The sequence below is a fragment of the Fulmarus glacialis genome, unplaced genomic scaffold (assembly GCF_000690835.1).
Source record: "Fulmarus glacialis isolate BGI_N327 unplaced genomic scaffold, ASM69083v1 scaffold724, whole genome shotgun sequence".
Classification (NCBI taxonomy): domain Eukaryota; kingdom Metazoa; phylum Chordata; class Aves; order Procellariiformes; family Procellariidae; genus Fulmarus; species Fulmarus glacialis.
Genome location: NW_009207270.1, coordinates 1 through 16,305, shown reverse-complemented (window position 1 = coordinate 16,305; position 16,305 = coordinate 1). Strand labels below are relative to the sequence as shown.

At 37.5% G+C, this 16,305-nt stretch overlaps 1 protein-coding gene across 1 annotated transcript in view; it reads right to left on the bottom strand.

Moving 5' to 3' along the window:
* PPP1R9A (protein phosphatase 1, regulatory subunit 9A) overlaps window positions 1-10,745 on the bottom strand; it is a gene marked incomplete at its 5' end in the record, with an annotated part of 43,110 nt that extends 32,365 nt beyond the window's left edge. Inside the window, 2 exons of the mRNA XM_009576011.1 lie at window positions 1,979-2,134; window positions 10,610-10,745. Coding sequence (XP_009574306.1) covers window positions 1,979-2,134; window positions 10,610-10,745 — 292 coding nt within the window. The remainder of the gene's footprint in view (window positions 1-1,978; window positions 2,135-10,609) is intronic.
* Between the last annotated feature and the right edge of the window lie 5,560 nt (window positions 10,746-16,305).

The window sequence follows — 16,305 nt, the reverse complement described above, 5'->3', positions numbered from 1 at the left end:
ATGCCCATCTCTCTTTTGACTTTCATTCCGAAAGCAAGGCATTTCAAGTAAGAGTGCTCTCAAAGTATTCGAGCACATTTTTCATTGCAAAGACTGAATTCAACTAATTAGGTCAAACTATTATGCTTAAAGATTATGTCCAACCCACTTGTTTAATACTTTCATTAATCTCTGGAGTAAGAACAAGAAAGAACAGTTATTCTTTAAATACAATTCCAGAAAACACTGCGTGGGCTTGTGCAGCATGATCATGAACAAGTCCTCTAGTGTTGAAAGAATTCAGGGCAAATACCAAGAAAAATAAATGTACTCACTCTGTAGCAGCCAACAAATTGCTGTGTACTGTTAAATACAATCAGTGAAACAAAAGTGGCACGCTTGTAAGAGCAGTTACTGCATGGGTTAGTGAAAAAGAGTCCACTCTTATACAGGAGCATTTAATGTTTTCTTCTCAGGCTCTCATCTGCACTTAAACTGGAAGATCCCAAAGTCACTTCATCTGATCTCCTCTACACCAGCATTTTGAGGGCATTCCATCAGACACGTCTGCAAATAGCTTCAAATCAGTTTGGACATGTATGGCAACAGCCCAAGTTGATGGAAACTGTATTCAAGCATAGTTTTACAGGTAATTTATTCAAAGGTGAGTGTCTTGCCCATCACTACATTTGTGGTTTGCATAGCCTTGGTACGCTGGCGCAATCAGAATGGTAGCATCTTCCCACCGCTTTGAGAAAGTATCACTATGTATGATGCAAAGTATTAGAAAATGAAGTAAACTGTTCTGCTAATTTGCATAAGAGCCTGGAACTTGAAATATGGAGTGAGAAAATTATTGAAGTAAAGTAAAAAAACTTTCAGGAAACAACGATGAGTAACAGTAGGCATCCAAAGGCTGGAAAGGGTACCAGCAGAAAAGGGAAAGACTGGTTGCTCATTGACTGATTACTTTCCATACATTACTCTCTAGAGAGTAGTAACAACTTTAAAAGATAAAACACCTGGTTTGAGTGGAGGGAAGGGGAAGGGGAGAGGATAGGGGAAAAAGGATAAAAAGGGAACCTCTACATTTTAAAACTCCTTTCTGGCCCCAGGTTCTGCTGCTCAAATCTCGTATGAGGTTCTGGCTACTTTCACCCCTTCCATCTTCTTGTATTTAAAAAGAAAAACGTTCCTTATTGTCATCACTCAGCCCATTACTGTGGGGTTAGATAAATCCAATTGTTTCATGTCTTTATTTGCATCAGAATTCAGGAAAGCTCAGAAATAAACCACGTCAAAAGCACAGCCTAAAATACAGAAGAAATGTTTCTCAGTACTTTGGTACGTTAAGTTATATGAATTCAATGACCGCAATGAACACCAATGATTCAAGCCCCAGTTAGTACCAGTGGATGCTATACAAACTCTATAACCACAGAGTTTGGTAAAACACCAGCTTGAAATACGCCTGCTTCCCCAGTACAGCATCTTTCTAAACACATGGTCAAACATATGACACTGCTGTACATTGATGAGTCGCTGCGTAACGGTATAGGATGAGCTCCACATGTCTCTTTTCACTGAAATTTAGCATTTGCTGTTTGGTTTTCCTGATCAGTTTTGAGTCTTATCAAAAAAAAAAAAAAAAAAAAAAAAAAAAAAGGCAGCAATCTGCTAGTAATTAATTAACTTGCACTTTGTCTTCCTGGTCAAAAAATGCAAAGTGCTGAGGCAGAATAACTTCTGTGCTGAAAACTTAAATTATAAATTACCCTCCATCAATGCAACAGTCACCTGAAAGCTGCTGCTAAAACAACTCCAAAGAACAGTTCCACTTTTAAGCAGAACTTTTTGAGTCATTCAAAAGTACCAAGTACACAAACAGCTAGAAATCAACTCTAGTTTTCAAGAGAAAAAACAAGCACTGAGCAATGAGATAATTAGAAATCTAATTCCAGTGAGATATTTCAGCAATATTTTCTGATTTATTACTTACCTCTTTGAATTTGTGAGCAAGCTTGCTGGTGTCCACATCACTGGGGGAGAACATGTCATCATTTTCAGGGAGATCGAACACTTCAATAGCCATGTCACCTCCTGGAAGGACAGGTCCCATGTCTTCATCTTCTTCATCTGTAGCATATTCCCCTGTCTTAATTTTATAGCATTTAAGAAATTCCAGTTATCCTCTTATTAGGCAGAGACTGTTCAAAGAGTAAATAAGCTACTGTGCAAACACAGCATACTGCATACAAAAAAGGTTATCTTTTTCTTTAGCTATAATCCCAGTACTTATGAATTCTACCAGACAAAAAACAACTCCACAGTAGTATTTCAGAACATTAAGAGCGAGGAGAAAACAGTGTCTTAAGCACTAAGAATTTAGTGCTTAAGCATTACTGACTCTATATTTCAATGGTTTTCATCCTTTTCCAAGTGAGGCCTCTTTTCCATAGGAAGACCTCTCCAAATTTATCTCAGATTTAACAAGGAATCTTTTCCAAACAGAACTAAAAGCAGAATAGGACCGACATGATCTGGATTAATCTTTTGTAAGCCATCTGGAGGAAGTAATTCTCCAGTGATACTCCATGTTGAATTTGAAAATCCACTGGTTTCTTCTTTATAAACAAATTAACGATAGAAAAGTCACACCCACACAGAAAGACAAGAGCAGGAAAAAGAAACCAAGTGTCAGAGACAAGTTCAGAGACTGAAGTCAGAGTTTACTGAATTTTCACCCTGAAAAATAAGCTGCTTCTAGCTAGTTTTAAACAGAAAATGTGGGTGTTTCTTGGGCTGGTAAACCATGAGATGTGAACAATTTGCTGACAAAACAGAATTTTAAAAAATCATAAGCTACAATCAGTATCTCAAGATTAAACAAAATAAAACAATAATATCGAAAAGAAAAAGCTTGCAATATTAAATCGCAAGTTGCCTAGACAATCTTTTGCGCATACACCTGTGCTCATCTCTCCCCATGCCTAAGGTGGCTGGGTACCACTTTGCTTCAGCAGGGCTCCCTCTGGAAGCCGGAGTACATCGCGCAGAGATCACGAATAGCCTGCTGGCTATGCAAATAACTATGCAAACATATTATAAAGCAAACATTTCCCTCAGGGCCACATCTGGATTTATAAAGCTTGGGACTCAATAAATACATGGAAAAGGAAGGGTGGGGGAAGGGGTGCAGTCCTTCTCATGTTTATACAGTAGTAACACCAAAATTTTGACGGAACTACTCAGTTCATGAGCTTTCAGTTCCTGAGATGAAGGCACATAACATTATCATCAGAAATATACTACTAGTAGTGCTAGGATTATCTATTAGTGTCATTTTTGTCAAAAGAACTTTTCAAAACAACAGGTAAGAACTCAGATGCCCGAACAACCGTTCAAATCTTAACTTCCTACCTTAATTTAGTTTCCCAGCTGTTGTTTAGGCTTATGTAAGTATCTCTCAATTAAAAAGCAGTGCATGGAAGCATGTTAAGTCTAGTTGCACAAGTACACACAGACAGAAAAGATACATGTATGCGTCTAACAACAGGGTGATATACTTGCAATAAAACATCACCATTTCTTGGATAAATAGCACATAGAATCATAGAATGGTTTGGGTTGGAAAGGACCTTTAAAGATCATGAAAAATCTATATTCTCCTTTTTAAAAAAGTTCTAAAAAAGTTCTAAAAAAAACTAAAGTTCTAAAACTAAAGTTCTAAAAAACAAAGCAAGCCAAAACACACAGAAAGCATAGAATCTTCTGATGTTAAAAGAACTATCAAAAAGAAGGTAAGTCACCAACACGCTTTAAACGTCCGTATTTTAAACGTCACTGTTAATGCGAGCCACTTCTTAGGAGAGATACCTGTCTCTATAAGTTACATATTCTCCAATGAAGTAAACAGTAACCATTTATTTTACATACTTTGTATGTACTAAGAATCTCAGTAGTCTTCAAAAAAAAAGTTAACAGCTGTTTTTACTTCATTTTTCCTTATTTAAAACAGAAGCAAAGAACACACAATCCATCTCACTGGAGTTTTCAGGCATGTTAGCATTACAGCTAAACAAAACAACACTTAAAATTAAATTTATCATTCTGCATGTCCAGATCTCACACGCACACACAAAATCTTCTGTTACGCTACACTTACAGTAACTTCCGTTTCTATTTTATTCCCCACAGCTACATGCAGTTACTGTCTAAACAGAAAATTAGGCTGCTAACTCTCCTGGCTTTTTCCAGGAGCATGTAACACCACCTTCACACACCATCAGGGCAGCGAGAAGCGGAACATCTAACTCTAAAATCCCAGTGAGATTTCAATGAAATAAATTAGTGTGGGGACAAAATACTAACACAATCCATGTACTGTCAATTTTGCAGTTATTATCCCTGAAAAATCTGTAAGGTGATACAAAACCATCATTTCTACATGAAAAAAACATCTTGGCAGGTCCATCAGCAGTGGCAAGGAAATCTCTGAAGCATGCAAAGAAGAGGCAGAAGTAGGATCATTAACTAGCAAACTCATGCCCAGTTTATATAAAAAACCAGATCTGGCTCAGCTACATGTGCATTTTAAAGGAATATATTAATTTAATGCAAAGTCCTAATTATATTTACCAGTTTTCGTAAAAGAATAAAACAGATGAGTTTAGTTAAAACTGATTCCTCCAAAGACTTTAACTAAAAAGAAGTACTTCATACAAAAAGAAAAATGAACACATATGAAGAACTAAGTTATAGTGGGGAAAAATTCAAGAGCAGGCAATATTCTACTGGCCTCAGGAGCCAGAGTGTTTGAAGAGGGACATCAGGCAGCTTAAAATGAACACAAAGGAAAATCTTGCTTTAAATTGTACATAATGAGAGTTGACGGGCACAGCCATTTTAGCTGCAATTAATGCAAAAAGTAGTCATCAAAGTAAAGCAAAGTTTGCTCAGGTAAACAAGACAGCAGGATGACACAAACACATTACAGAACACTGAAATAAATGGGACTTTTGATTTCGTCTTCAAAAGAAAGGGATCCGATCTTACAATCATATGAAACTCAAATTACAGGTTCAAAAGAACCAACGTATGCTTTGAGGAAATATATGTCACAAACTACATGAACATACTTTCCCTGAAAAAATTATCTCTGCTGACTTGTGTTTCACATGAAACTACTAGAAAAGTTGTTCAGACCCTGTGCCAGTAAGCTAGAATGGGAAATTCAGTGTTTTACAAGAAGCAGCAAGGCACAGACAAAAGTTACTTTACTTCAAAATAACAAAGCCTTGCAAGGTAACAGTTGTTATTGTAGCTGCCTGAGGTTCCTTGCAATACATTTTGTCTTCTTAGCTGACAACAATAATAACTTTTTTTTACTCAATAGTCAATGAAAACTTACATGCTCTTGAAGGAAAATCTTGGACTCTCCAGTCTGCATTGGTGAGCATCCATGCAAAAGACCTATTTCTCATTTCAGTAGCGCCTAGGGCTTAAGCTTATCCCATCCACAGCAATAGCTTCTGATATTAGCCATTCAATTTTGCTATATGCTATCACAGCTAATAGCATGAAATCATCTTTAAAAACATGAACTGCAATTTCCCTCTTTAAAAGGGAGAATGTGTTACTCACATTGTTTAACTGCCTTGTAAATTCTTGAAATGGGCCTAACACTCCCAAGCAGAAAGACGGAGCAGCAGCACCAGCCAGGATAATGCAGACAGATCTTCCCCAAATCACCATAACAAAGGCTGCATCAAGCTAAATCTTTTGTTTGTGCTGAAACTCTCCCACAATCAGGGAACACCATTTGAAGAACTATAAAAATAACTTAACCCCACCTCTTAATTTGATTTTTTTTATGGTTTATACTTAATTCTTTCAAAAGAGCAAAGAAAAATATAATGGTATAATATCAATCATCGCTTTTACAGGAGTGCTTCATATTAATGATGTTGGAAAAACCCGTATTCTCTGAAAGATCTTGTTTAACAAATGTATTCTTTGGCTGTTAGACATTCAAACATGTTGCAACATTTTTTTCGTGTTTGTCAAGATTTTCTTCAATGGTTCTAATGTTGCTTTGCTCTGAGAATGTCCTGATAAATGAGAATTAAAAATGAAAAAATATTCAAATGACTATTAGTGATACTAAAATACATTAAAACGTCACTTGCATAAAACTACTTGTCCGTGGCCACAGAGTGAATAGAATTCTGCAGTATGTTATTAATTTCACATCCTGCATCACCATATGCAGCCTTCAGGGGAACAGGTCATCTGCTTTATATGACCTTTGCCATTATTTGTAGAACATGAAGAAGATAATACCATGTTCAAATCAAAATTCCAAGAAATAGCAGAATTTGACTAAAATGTTACAGAACACTGTGTTAACACAGGCAAATCAAAAGGTTTCAGTCAAGGATACAGATTCAGGTTGTACTTAACACACTCAGTAAGAAATACAGAGACAGTGCCTACTTTAAAGCCTTTTGAATTTTGTTTTCTGACAGGATACAACAAATTAAAAGGATGTGGGATTTTAGGAAGCTAGACGAACTGGTGATGAGTAAACTCTGCAGCAGGCTATCTAGAGGCAGCACCTGAAACAACATACTCTCCCAGCTTTATTGTAGCTAGCACAGGCTCATCGGGAAATGCCAATTGTAAGTAGTACTTGAGAAATAACTGATACTACTGGCTCTGCTTGGCTCATGGGAGCTTAACAACAAATTGTGAGCTGTTGCACATTTATCCTGCTTGTCTTTGCATGGACCCCATCGTGGTCATCCCTTTTCTTTTAGTGTTGGTCAGTTCTGCACAAGGTTCTTCTATTTCCATGCAAAGACTTAAATGAAGGAGCATCTGAAAGCATCCTGCAAGCCTGTGATGACCTGCAGCCCATGAAAACAGCAGATTCTGAAGCACAGGGATGCAGGGCATTTCTATAGCAAATGATGTTTCTTTCAGGATTACTTATATAGTCAATGATGTATCTTTTGGAAACAGTATATGTATTTGCATGAATCTTCCCCAACAAATAACTGTCATGTAACATTCCTGCAAGGCAATGGAATGAGAAGTTACAGCAGGCTAACAAGTGTCTCTCTAATTTAGCATCTGACTCAAGGCCAGTGCACGCTGGCTGGCAGAAGTCAAAATTGCCTCAATAATGCTGCTGTTTTAAAAAACTCAGATCCTTCTAAAATAGATAGATGCTGCTTGGGCATGAAGACTGTCCTAAGTTTCAAAACAGAGGAAATCCAGCCAGCTGGTAGCACAGCAAGATAAAGCACCAGGACTTGCACGTGCCTGGCACAGGCTCTCTTCCTGTGATTTGACCAGCTCTACCAAACACAGTCATGTGCAGTGACTCCAGGACTCAAACACAGATCACTGATTTCCTGCTCCGGAAACCTGACCTGGTATTGCTGTCTTTGTGGTAAAGTCTCTGAGGCTCAGAATTTGACAGCCTCAATGGAGAGTTGAATAAAGATAATTTTCTTGTTTATTTATGCAGCATTGTAGCTGGAGAGCCATGTTACCATATTTTAAGAACTGTATGAAAATGAATAGGACAGTTTGATAGCTCTGAGACTGAGCAACTCCTGTATAATTCTGTGCCACCTCAGCACGAAACTCCTTACACTGGCAATCCAAATATTCCTGAACTTCATGCAGTCAGAATCACTATCACTTTGAGGAAATGGACTCAAAAGGGTAGGGGTTTTTGTACATTTGTGGATATTCATTCAGACAGTGTAAAATGCCCAAAAGATGCCCTGCTTACCAGAGCCAAAGAACGCAGGGCTGTCAGTGGTGTCTGCCATATAGCAACATAAACCCAGCGACATTTGCCCTCACAAAGCAAGGTGAGCTTAAAGTAGTAATGCTCATATTTGACAGTAAATGGAGCAGAAGTGCTTGTGACCAAAAATGTCTTTGAACTGTGTCTAATGTGCATTAGGTCACAGCTTCCATTGTGTCAACTGCCTGGGAATGGTGCAAGTTATGTGAGTTTACTTGGACAGCATAGTCAGGTGACAAAAAAAAAAAAAAATTCAGGATTGCTGCAAGTTCCCAATAAAATCTACTTCTGATAAGTCTGTTAATTAAGAAAGGGAACATGCCTCATTGTATACTTTAGTAACTACAGCCGTTTATTCTGAGAATATGGTTTACCACCCCACTCCCAAATATATAGATGGCATCAGGTAGGAAATCGGTGTGATCTTCAATGATCCCAATGTAGTTTTTGAGAACTGAAGTACTGCATTTGTTCTGAAGCCAAATTCCTTCTCCTTCCAAAAGAGATCTTTGATGACACTCTGGATCTCCCCTGGTAGATGTCTTTTCCTTTCTTCTTCCTCCTTTCCTCACATACTGCATAAAAGTCCCCTTTGCACTGCAAACACTAATGGCCAAAAAACACATGTCATGGTCACAGAGGTGGTCATCATCCTCAATGTAGCGCTACAATAAGAAAAGATGCCTTTAACTCTGTTAATTACTTGCCCTATCTTATTTTCTCTCTGTCATCAAAGGCACTACCAATAGAAAACACTTCGTGCATTTAGTATTTTTATGTTAAAAATTTATGCAGTGGACAGGACTTAAGAGTTTGTAACCACTGAATTGCAAGGACAACAAGACACAATACAAAAAGAATCTGATATGTACTCATCCCTGTCCTCTTTCACTATTGTGCTGAGAAACACCTGCATGGTCATCAGTACGAACGTCACTGTCAGCATCAGCACAGCAACAATCCCTACTGAAGGCTGAGGTACTACCAGGATCGGTATGGATTTATATGGTTTTAACGTTTTCTTTATTGCCAGATCTTGAGTTATGACATCTGTGTGGTATATGAAGGTAAGCAACACAAACCTTTGAGATTTTTTGCAGGTCGATGTGTCCTCTAGGTAAAAGGTGTAATGCATCAATTACTCACATAGGTCTGCCTTCAGCCACACATCCCTCTATGTGCGAGTACACAGCAAGAAGGATTTGAACATCAGGCATTTAGGACACACCTCTCCTGCCAATATGAAAGCTAACAGACTATGTTTACCATAAAACGCTATCACAGGTCTTCAAACCCTGACGTCTACAGCACGCTGTGATGAGTTGTGAGAAGTCTCTTGTTCCAAAGGCTAGAGAGAGTTGTCTTTTTTTTGTTTTTGAGATGATAGAGTTCCTTCAAGAAATTAGTCAAGATCTTGAATTTTAATTCTAAACTGAACAGAAGTTAGAAGACTTGCATGTTTCTATAGTTTGAGGAGGGAACAGAGAGGATATGGATTTTCTTGCCTTCATGGTCTTGCACAGGCACACATACATATGCATCCCCAATACAGACGAGTACAACTTTTATTTATGTGAGTTAAATATGCACCTATGACAGGATTAATTCTAAAACATATGAAAATATTTTTATTTTTACTATCAGTGGAAACTAAAGTAAGTGAAAGCATCACTGGGGCTGGATAGGACTTTTTCTTAGTTTTCTGGGACACTTCTGATTGTTCTGACCTACTGCTAATTTAACGGTGTGTTTCAAAATCCCAGGGTATCCTGATTTTATTTCAGAGTATTTTTTTTCCTCTATTTCACTTTTAGAAGCCTTGCCTCAGTACCTAGAGGAAAACTAAACTGAAATAAATGCATAGCATTAATTCTCTATCTCCCCTTCTCTAACGCCTCCTTCCACAAATAAAATTAAAAAATCTGGCCCAGGATGAAAACACACTAATATATGGAGTCTGGCATTTCAAATAATATTATTCAAGATAATGTGAAATGAAGGTGGTATGCCTGGGCTATGTGGAAACGGTTTGTTACAGCAACTGCCTTTTACCTTAACCCAGTAGCTAATTTAGGGAGTAACACAGACAGCAGTCTCTGAAAAAGCGCTCTCTTTAATCTTTCCAAGTATCTTGGTATTTAGGCATATTAGGAATTTTAAGCGAACAGAAAGAAATTATGGAAAATGTACTGTATAAAGTTGATAGTTTCAAAACCTTGGTATTGGGACATCAGGCACTAACTGCGAACATCAATACATGCTTCAGACAAGGTAGATTAATTCTCTATCCTGTGGAATATCTGTTCCCAGAGAAACAAAAAGCAGTGTGTGGAAGGAGAGGTCTTACCTGGAATTTTCAGAAAATTTTCTAATGTTCTGAATTAAGAAGAACATAAATTCTTCCATGAAAAAAAAGTCTAAAACTTCCTCACCCCCCTAAAAGTTAGAAGGCGACTTTTACCAGTTTTCACAAAAAACTAATGTTTCAGTGCACAAGCAAACCAACTTTATTCCCTCATTTCAGAAAAGCATATGCCTTCAGAAGAAGAGCAATGATTACAGAAGCATCAACCAATCTGATATTTGCTCTTCTGGAACAAAACAAGTATTTTAAATCCCTGCTGAAAAGCTTTTCAGTAACTTTGTTCTTCAAGTAAGATTCGTGACCAAAATCTGTAAAAATCAGCAGCAGAGTTAATGGAGAGGGCCAGAAGCTGACCTCTAAGTGACAATTAAAAAGAAGGAATTAGGAATAGAAAACAGAACATTAAAAAACACCGAACAGTGAAATGCTAGACAGTCTGTTACCTCATCATCATCTGCATCATACTGTGCATAATGCTGCTCCAGCAGCTCTCTCTGGCGGCGTTCTTGCTCTAGAGTTTGGCTAATCAGCTGCGCAACCTCACTCACTTGTCCCGGTTTTTCTCGTCCAATTACAAACCTATACAAAACATTAGTGAAAAAAATATTACTCCTATTGTTTTACCAAAGTTCTAGATTTTTAGCTGTGTCTTGTATAGAGGGTAGCCGCCTTCTTCAAAGATACGCGGCTGTGATTGTTTTAAATGTGTTCTGTGGATGACATTTGCCAGAAGGGCACTGTGTGCAAGAGAGGAGTGATCAGACCATGACAGTATTTACAGGAGGGGGAAAAAAGAAGTGACCACTAAAGCCTCAGTAAAAAAGATTGTCTGAGTTTGAACTTTACAGACACAGACCTAGAGTGGGGCAATTTTTAGAAAATGTATCATCACTTCCATTCCCTTTAGAGCAATGTATTTCCCAGAAGCCTACAGAGGACCAGATGCAAGTCCTGGCAGCCTGTAGTGAAAGGAACATGCACCAGAGTAACTTCGTTCTCCATCTTGACTTAGAAGGTATTTCTGAGTTTTTATATTTGTCTTCCTCCTGTCTATAATAGAGAATCTATTTCCACGTTTTAAAATCTGACAGACACTATTTCCCTAATTTTAAGCTGCATTTAAATCTTTCTTTTATTTCATGAACTTCTGTTGCTAAGGAGCGTTTTTCTCCACTGTTAGCTATTGCTGAACATTGGGAGCACATTTCTTTGGCTTAACAAAAGACAAGGGAAGTGCCTCTTTCTTGGTTGAGACTTACCAGACTGCTTCCCAATCTTGCTTTCAGCAACTGAAATTCAGAATTGGCTTGGATTGTAACACTTTTTTTTCAGCACAGTGGCATAACCGTAATTAGATACTTTTGCTATCTATAGTATTAATGATAAACACCCATTATACAGTACCAACACACTGTAAACTACTGTAAACTACTGAACAAAAGCACAATTTAAAGATGTCAAGATGAAGGAGTATTTTCTTAGCAGGCTAGAAAGACAATTAGGTAATTACAGGTGAAGAAAGTATTATGCAGAGCTGAAAAGCACGATCAGGTGACACCAAGATACTGCATATGGTAAATTATTTGTTTCCACAACATCAGGCTCAAATGATGAATTTAATTTATTATTGGAATGAGAGGTAGAAATGTGCATTATATCCCATGTAAGAAAATGATTTTCGTTAGTACTGCCTATCACTGTTAAAGTCTTTTGGGATTTGGCATCCATGTGTAAGCCAACTCCCCATGAGTGGATGACCCTGAATCCATTTCCTATGCCAAACAATTTGTCAGCCTCTATGAAGTCAGGCACTACAGAAAGGAATACAATTTGGAGATTATTTCAACATCATCAAAATACCCAAGTCAGTAATTACTTCCAAAAGGATAAGAAAGGTGAGAATGAGTGACTCCATTTGAAATAATGACACAAGGTGCTCTGAAAATAATCTGCAAGAAAGTGTCTTAGTTTAAAAACATTTATAGAAAATACATCAGAAACTAGAACAAAATCAAGAAAATAACATCAGCATTTTAATCCTGATCAAAACAGATCACAGTCTGGCACTCATATCCTACTATTACGAAATATGACATTGGTTCTCAGTAATGATAAAGACCTTGGGCTGAAAGAAAAAGAATATTTCTTCATGGCCCCTATACTTCATCTGTTCTGCATACTGACTCATAGTCAGATCCTGTTTCCTTTGAATTTTAATTTTAGAGCCAAGTATTACAAAGACTAAACCAGCCACGTTTTCAGTCTCAAATGGGAGGAACAATGAACTTTTGATATTACTACATGAAGTAAAAAAGAATTCAACTCAAAAAATAACTTCTATTTTAAACAAACATTTTAAGCAACATTATGCATGAATGTATTATTTATACACATTAGAGAGAGCATCACATTTGTAAATACATGGAGATCACCAATATGGTAAATTATGGAACCACACAAAGCGATGCAAATATCGTATTCCCTCTGCCTGATAATTCACCTCCCTTGGAAAATAAGAGACTTGAAATACTTCATACAATCATTTTTGTACACTGAAAACCTAGAACAGACAATATGTAATGCATCTGAAGTCTGGTAACTCCTGATTATTTAGGAGTGGCTTTGACACATTAGGCCGTAATACAGTAATATTTTCATACAGACAAACAAGTTTAGGTAGGACGCAAAATGTAAAAGCTTATTAATTGAATTTTTCTTCTCATGCCAAAGCCAAGTTTAGTGTGATGTGATTTTCAAGGCTTGAATCATGTGTCAAAATGAAGTTCCTCAATGATACCTGAAGCTGTTAGATGGTACATTAATAAAAGCCTCAAGGCAATGACAAAGTTTAAAGCAAATGTTTTCTGAAACAGAAAAATGCAAGGAATGTTTTATTTTCCTACAATTTACTGCTTCAAAGTGAGATATTTCCAAAGTGTCTGAAAATAAATATTTAGAAGCATTCAGTCTACAGTCTATGTCAGTTCCAGATAAAGAATTGTAAATTTGTAAAATGGAATACTACGTTGCCAACAATTACAGTTTTTACAAACTAAACCAAACCTCGTCATGTTACATTCCATGACCTTAAGAATATCATGCTGCATATAATTATGTTTAACTTGTAACTAAAATAAGCCATAAATTATAAATTTATGATTTAAAGAGAGATGAATAAATATTTCTCTCTTAGAAAACCGTAAAGCAGAGGTGATTCTTAAAATGCTAAGCATGAATTAGATCTTTACGGCTCGAACGGCTTTAAATACAAGAACTATCATAATCTGAAGTGTTTAAATACAAAAAAGAGACATAAGGTTGTGATTCACTGACCAGAAAATTAGTCATTGAACCATAACATGCACACTTCAACGAAGTGGCTAATTATGTATTTCGCATCACTCTGGCTCACCAAAAGTAAGCACATGCATTTCAGACTTGATTAATTAGTCTCAAGGGCCAAAAGTACTATAACAAAGAACTATAAATTCTATCAGCAATAATATATTTAAGAAGCTGGTTATGTTTCTGGCTATGAGACAAATGAGGGTTTTAAAGCCTTTAAACCTCATCACAATAATATTCCCCTTAATTATTAAAGCCAGCAACTGCAAAATAAAACCCAGCGAATCTGTGACACTACAAGCCATCACTGTACTAAATCTCAGACCATTACTGATTATTTCTGATGTCCACAAAAAAGAAAGAGAGAGGAGAGAACATCACAGAGAAGCAGGGCATGAACTGACCTTGATATTCAGAGTTACACATAATCTAGCTAAATTACCAGCTGTGAAATATTCTCTTTGGTTGTGGTTAAAACAAACAGGGACAGAGCTAGGAATATAATCAATATTTGACTCTACCTTGGATTTAAGAAGATCTAAAAGAATATAATATCCGGAGAAACTGAAAATTAAACTAATGGTAATGGGGGTTAAGAAAAACATTCTACTGAAACTGGCAGCAACTCCTACATCTCCTGCAATCCAGTCATGATTTAATGATTTTAAAGCACACTTGATATACAGCTTTCTGCATATTTCCAGCTTTTATTAAATGAGGATCTGCAGACCTGTGCTTCTTGAAATAACAAAAAATAATTTATTGACTTTTTTACCAACCACGGGAACCAGAAACATTATTATAAGAATTGAAACTTCGGTACTAGAAAAATGTGTAAAGGCACCAACTCTGTGACACAAAACTGAAGATCTCCAGCATGCATTTTTAGTGACATGAGTTGATGATTTCTCCTAAAAACACTTCAGGCATTAAATGCTCAGTTAAAAATAATTTAGCATGGATTCCTTAAATTCAACAAAAATCAAGTAACAATACAGCAGACTCATTCTAAGAAATAAAGTATGGGTATTTTGCTGCAACAGGATTCACAATTTTTTCTTCCAACCTTTCCTAAAATATAGTTTGGTCAATAAAAATGTACAGTAAATTTCATTGTATTTGGCGGAGTTTTAGAGTCAGATTTTAAAAACAGTTTTCCTCTGAGCTTTAAAGCACAAACCTGCTTCTGCTACCATTTATCTAATTTATTTCAAGATGTCTTCAATTACCTACTCTGGCTGCTTCCATTAGGATAATAGCCATATAATTAATCCAAAGTGCTAAAAGTGGTGTGAACCCTGTAAGAAGGCAGTTTTATCTACTTACAGCAGTGCAGGCTGGAACTTGTCAGGTTTTCATGAACAAGATCAAGCTCTCTTAAAAGACGGCAGCCTCAAATGGTTAAAGGTCGCTAACTGGACATACAGAATTCACAACCTATGAGCTTTCATTACACTTTTTCAGATAAAATGATCTGAAACTTAAGAGTATGACTCTCTGAATCACTGAATAATTTAGATTGGAAGGTAGCTCTGGTCCACCCCAAGCCGCCCACCTCAAAGCAGAGCCAACTTTGTCATGGCCTTGATCAGTTTTGAATCTCTCTAATGATGGGATGCAACCCATTTCAATGTTTGAGAAACCTCATAGTACGGGATTTTCGGTGAAAATATCTAGTCAGAATTTCCCTTCCTGCAACTTCTGTTCATCGCTTGTTATCTTGTCCCTGTACAGAGAGTACAAAGAATCTAGGTTCATCCTTTCTACCTCCTGGAAGGTAGCTGAGACAGCAGTAAGATGCCTGCCATCCCATTCTTTTCTTCAGACTGAAGATGTTCTTTCCACCTCTTCCCAGGATGTTTCCTGCACAGCTGCTCTCTAGCTCACAGCGTTGCACAGGGCTATGCTGCTCCAGATGCTGGACTCACGTTTGCCCTTGCTTCATAAGGTTTCTGCCAGCTCATTTTTCCAGCCTTTTGAGGTCCCTCCGAATATCAGCCCTGTCTGTTAGCCTACCTAACCTCATTTGCAAACTTGCTAATGGTGCCTTCCGACTTATGTCTGTAAATCCACACAGCCCTCCCTTGCACCAGAGACAAGCATGTGCTTAGCAATCTTTATAGCTATTAGCTGTAACCAAGAGGAACTGAGGGTGATTGGTAGAAGCAAGCAAACAAGGTTTGCCTGGAGAATAGTGATGGTAGTGACCCAAAACTAACACAAACAAGTGAACAACTGCCTGGAGACCAGCACCGCAAGTAACATGAGGAAGTAACCATCATCAGTAGATGAAAGGGGCAACAACTGAATGAAGTTATCTAAGGTCACGTAAGAAACATCTGACAGGGTGATCTGTGTAATGTCTAGTGCAGAATGCTGGCTATGTAAAGCCAGCACTGAAAAGCAAACTTTGGGGAAGAGCCTCCAAAGATCCTGGAGGCAGAGCTGCCAGTAAGCTGAACTACCATGCAGAAGTTCTGTAGCCTCCACCCTTGTCCCCAGACCCAGGATGAAGTAAGCTATGTGCTGTACCCTGAATTTGACCACAGACAGCAGGACTCCAACTTCTCAGTGATTTGAGCCGACATGGGTGTCCTTTCGCCCAGTCAGCAGTTCCCAGATGCATGGGAACATGACTTCCTTGGCGTAACATGTAACAGTAACGTGCCAAGCATGAGATGTGTGCATAGCGTGTGCTGCGTGACTTGCTGTTGTTGTTGTTGTTGAAGTACTGGTTTGGTTAGTATTTTTTTTTTATTAATTTTATTTATTTTTTATTTTTTAAAATTATTTT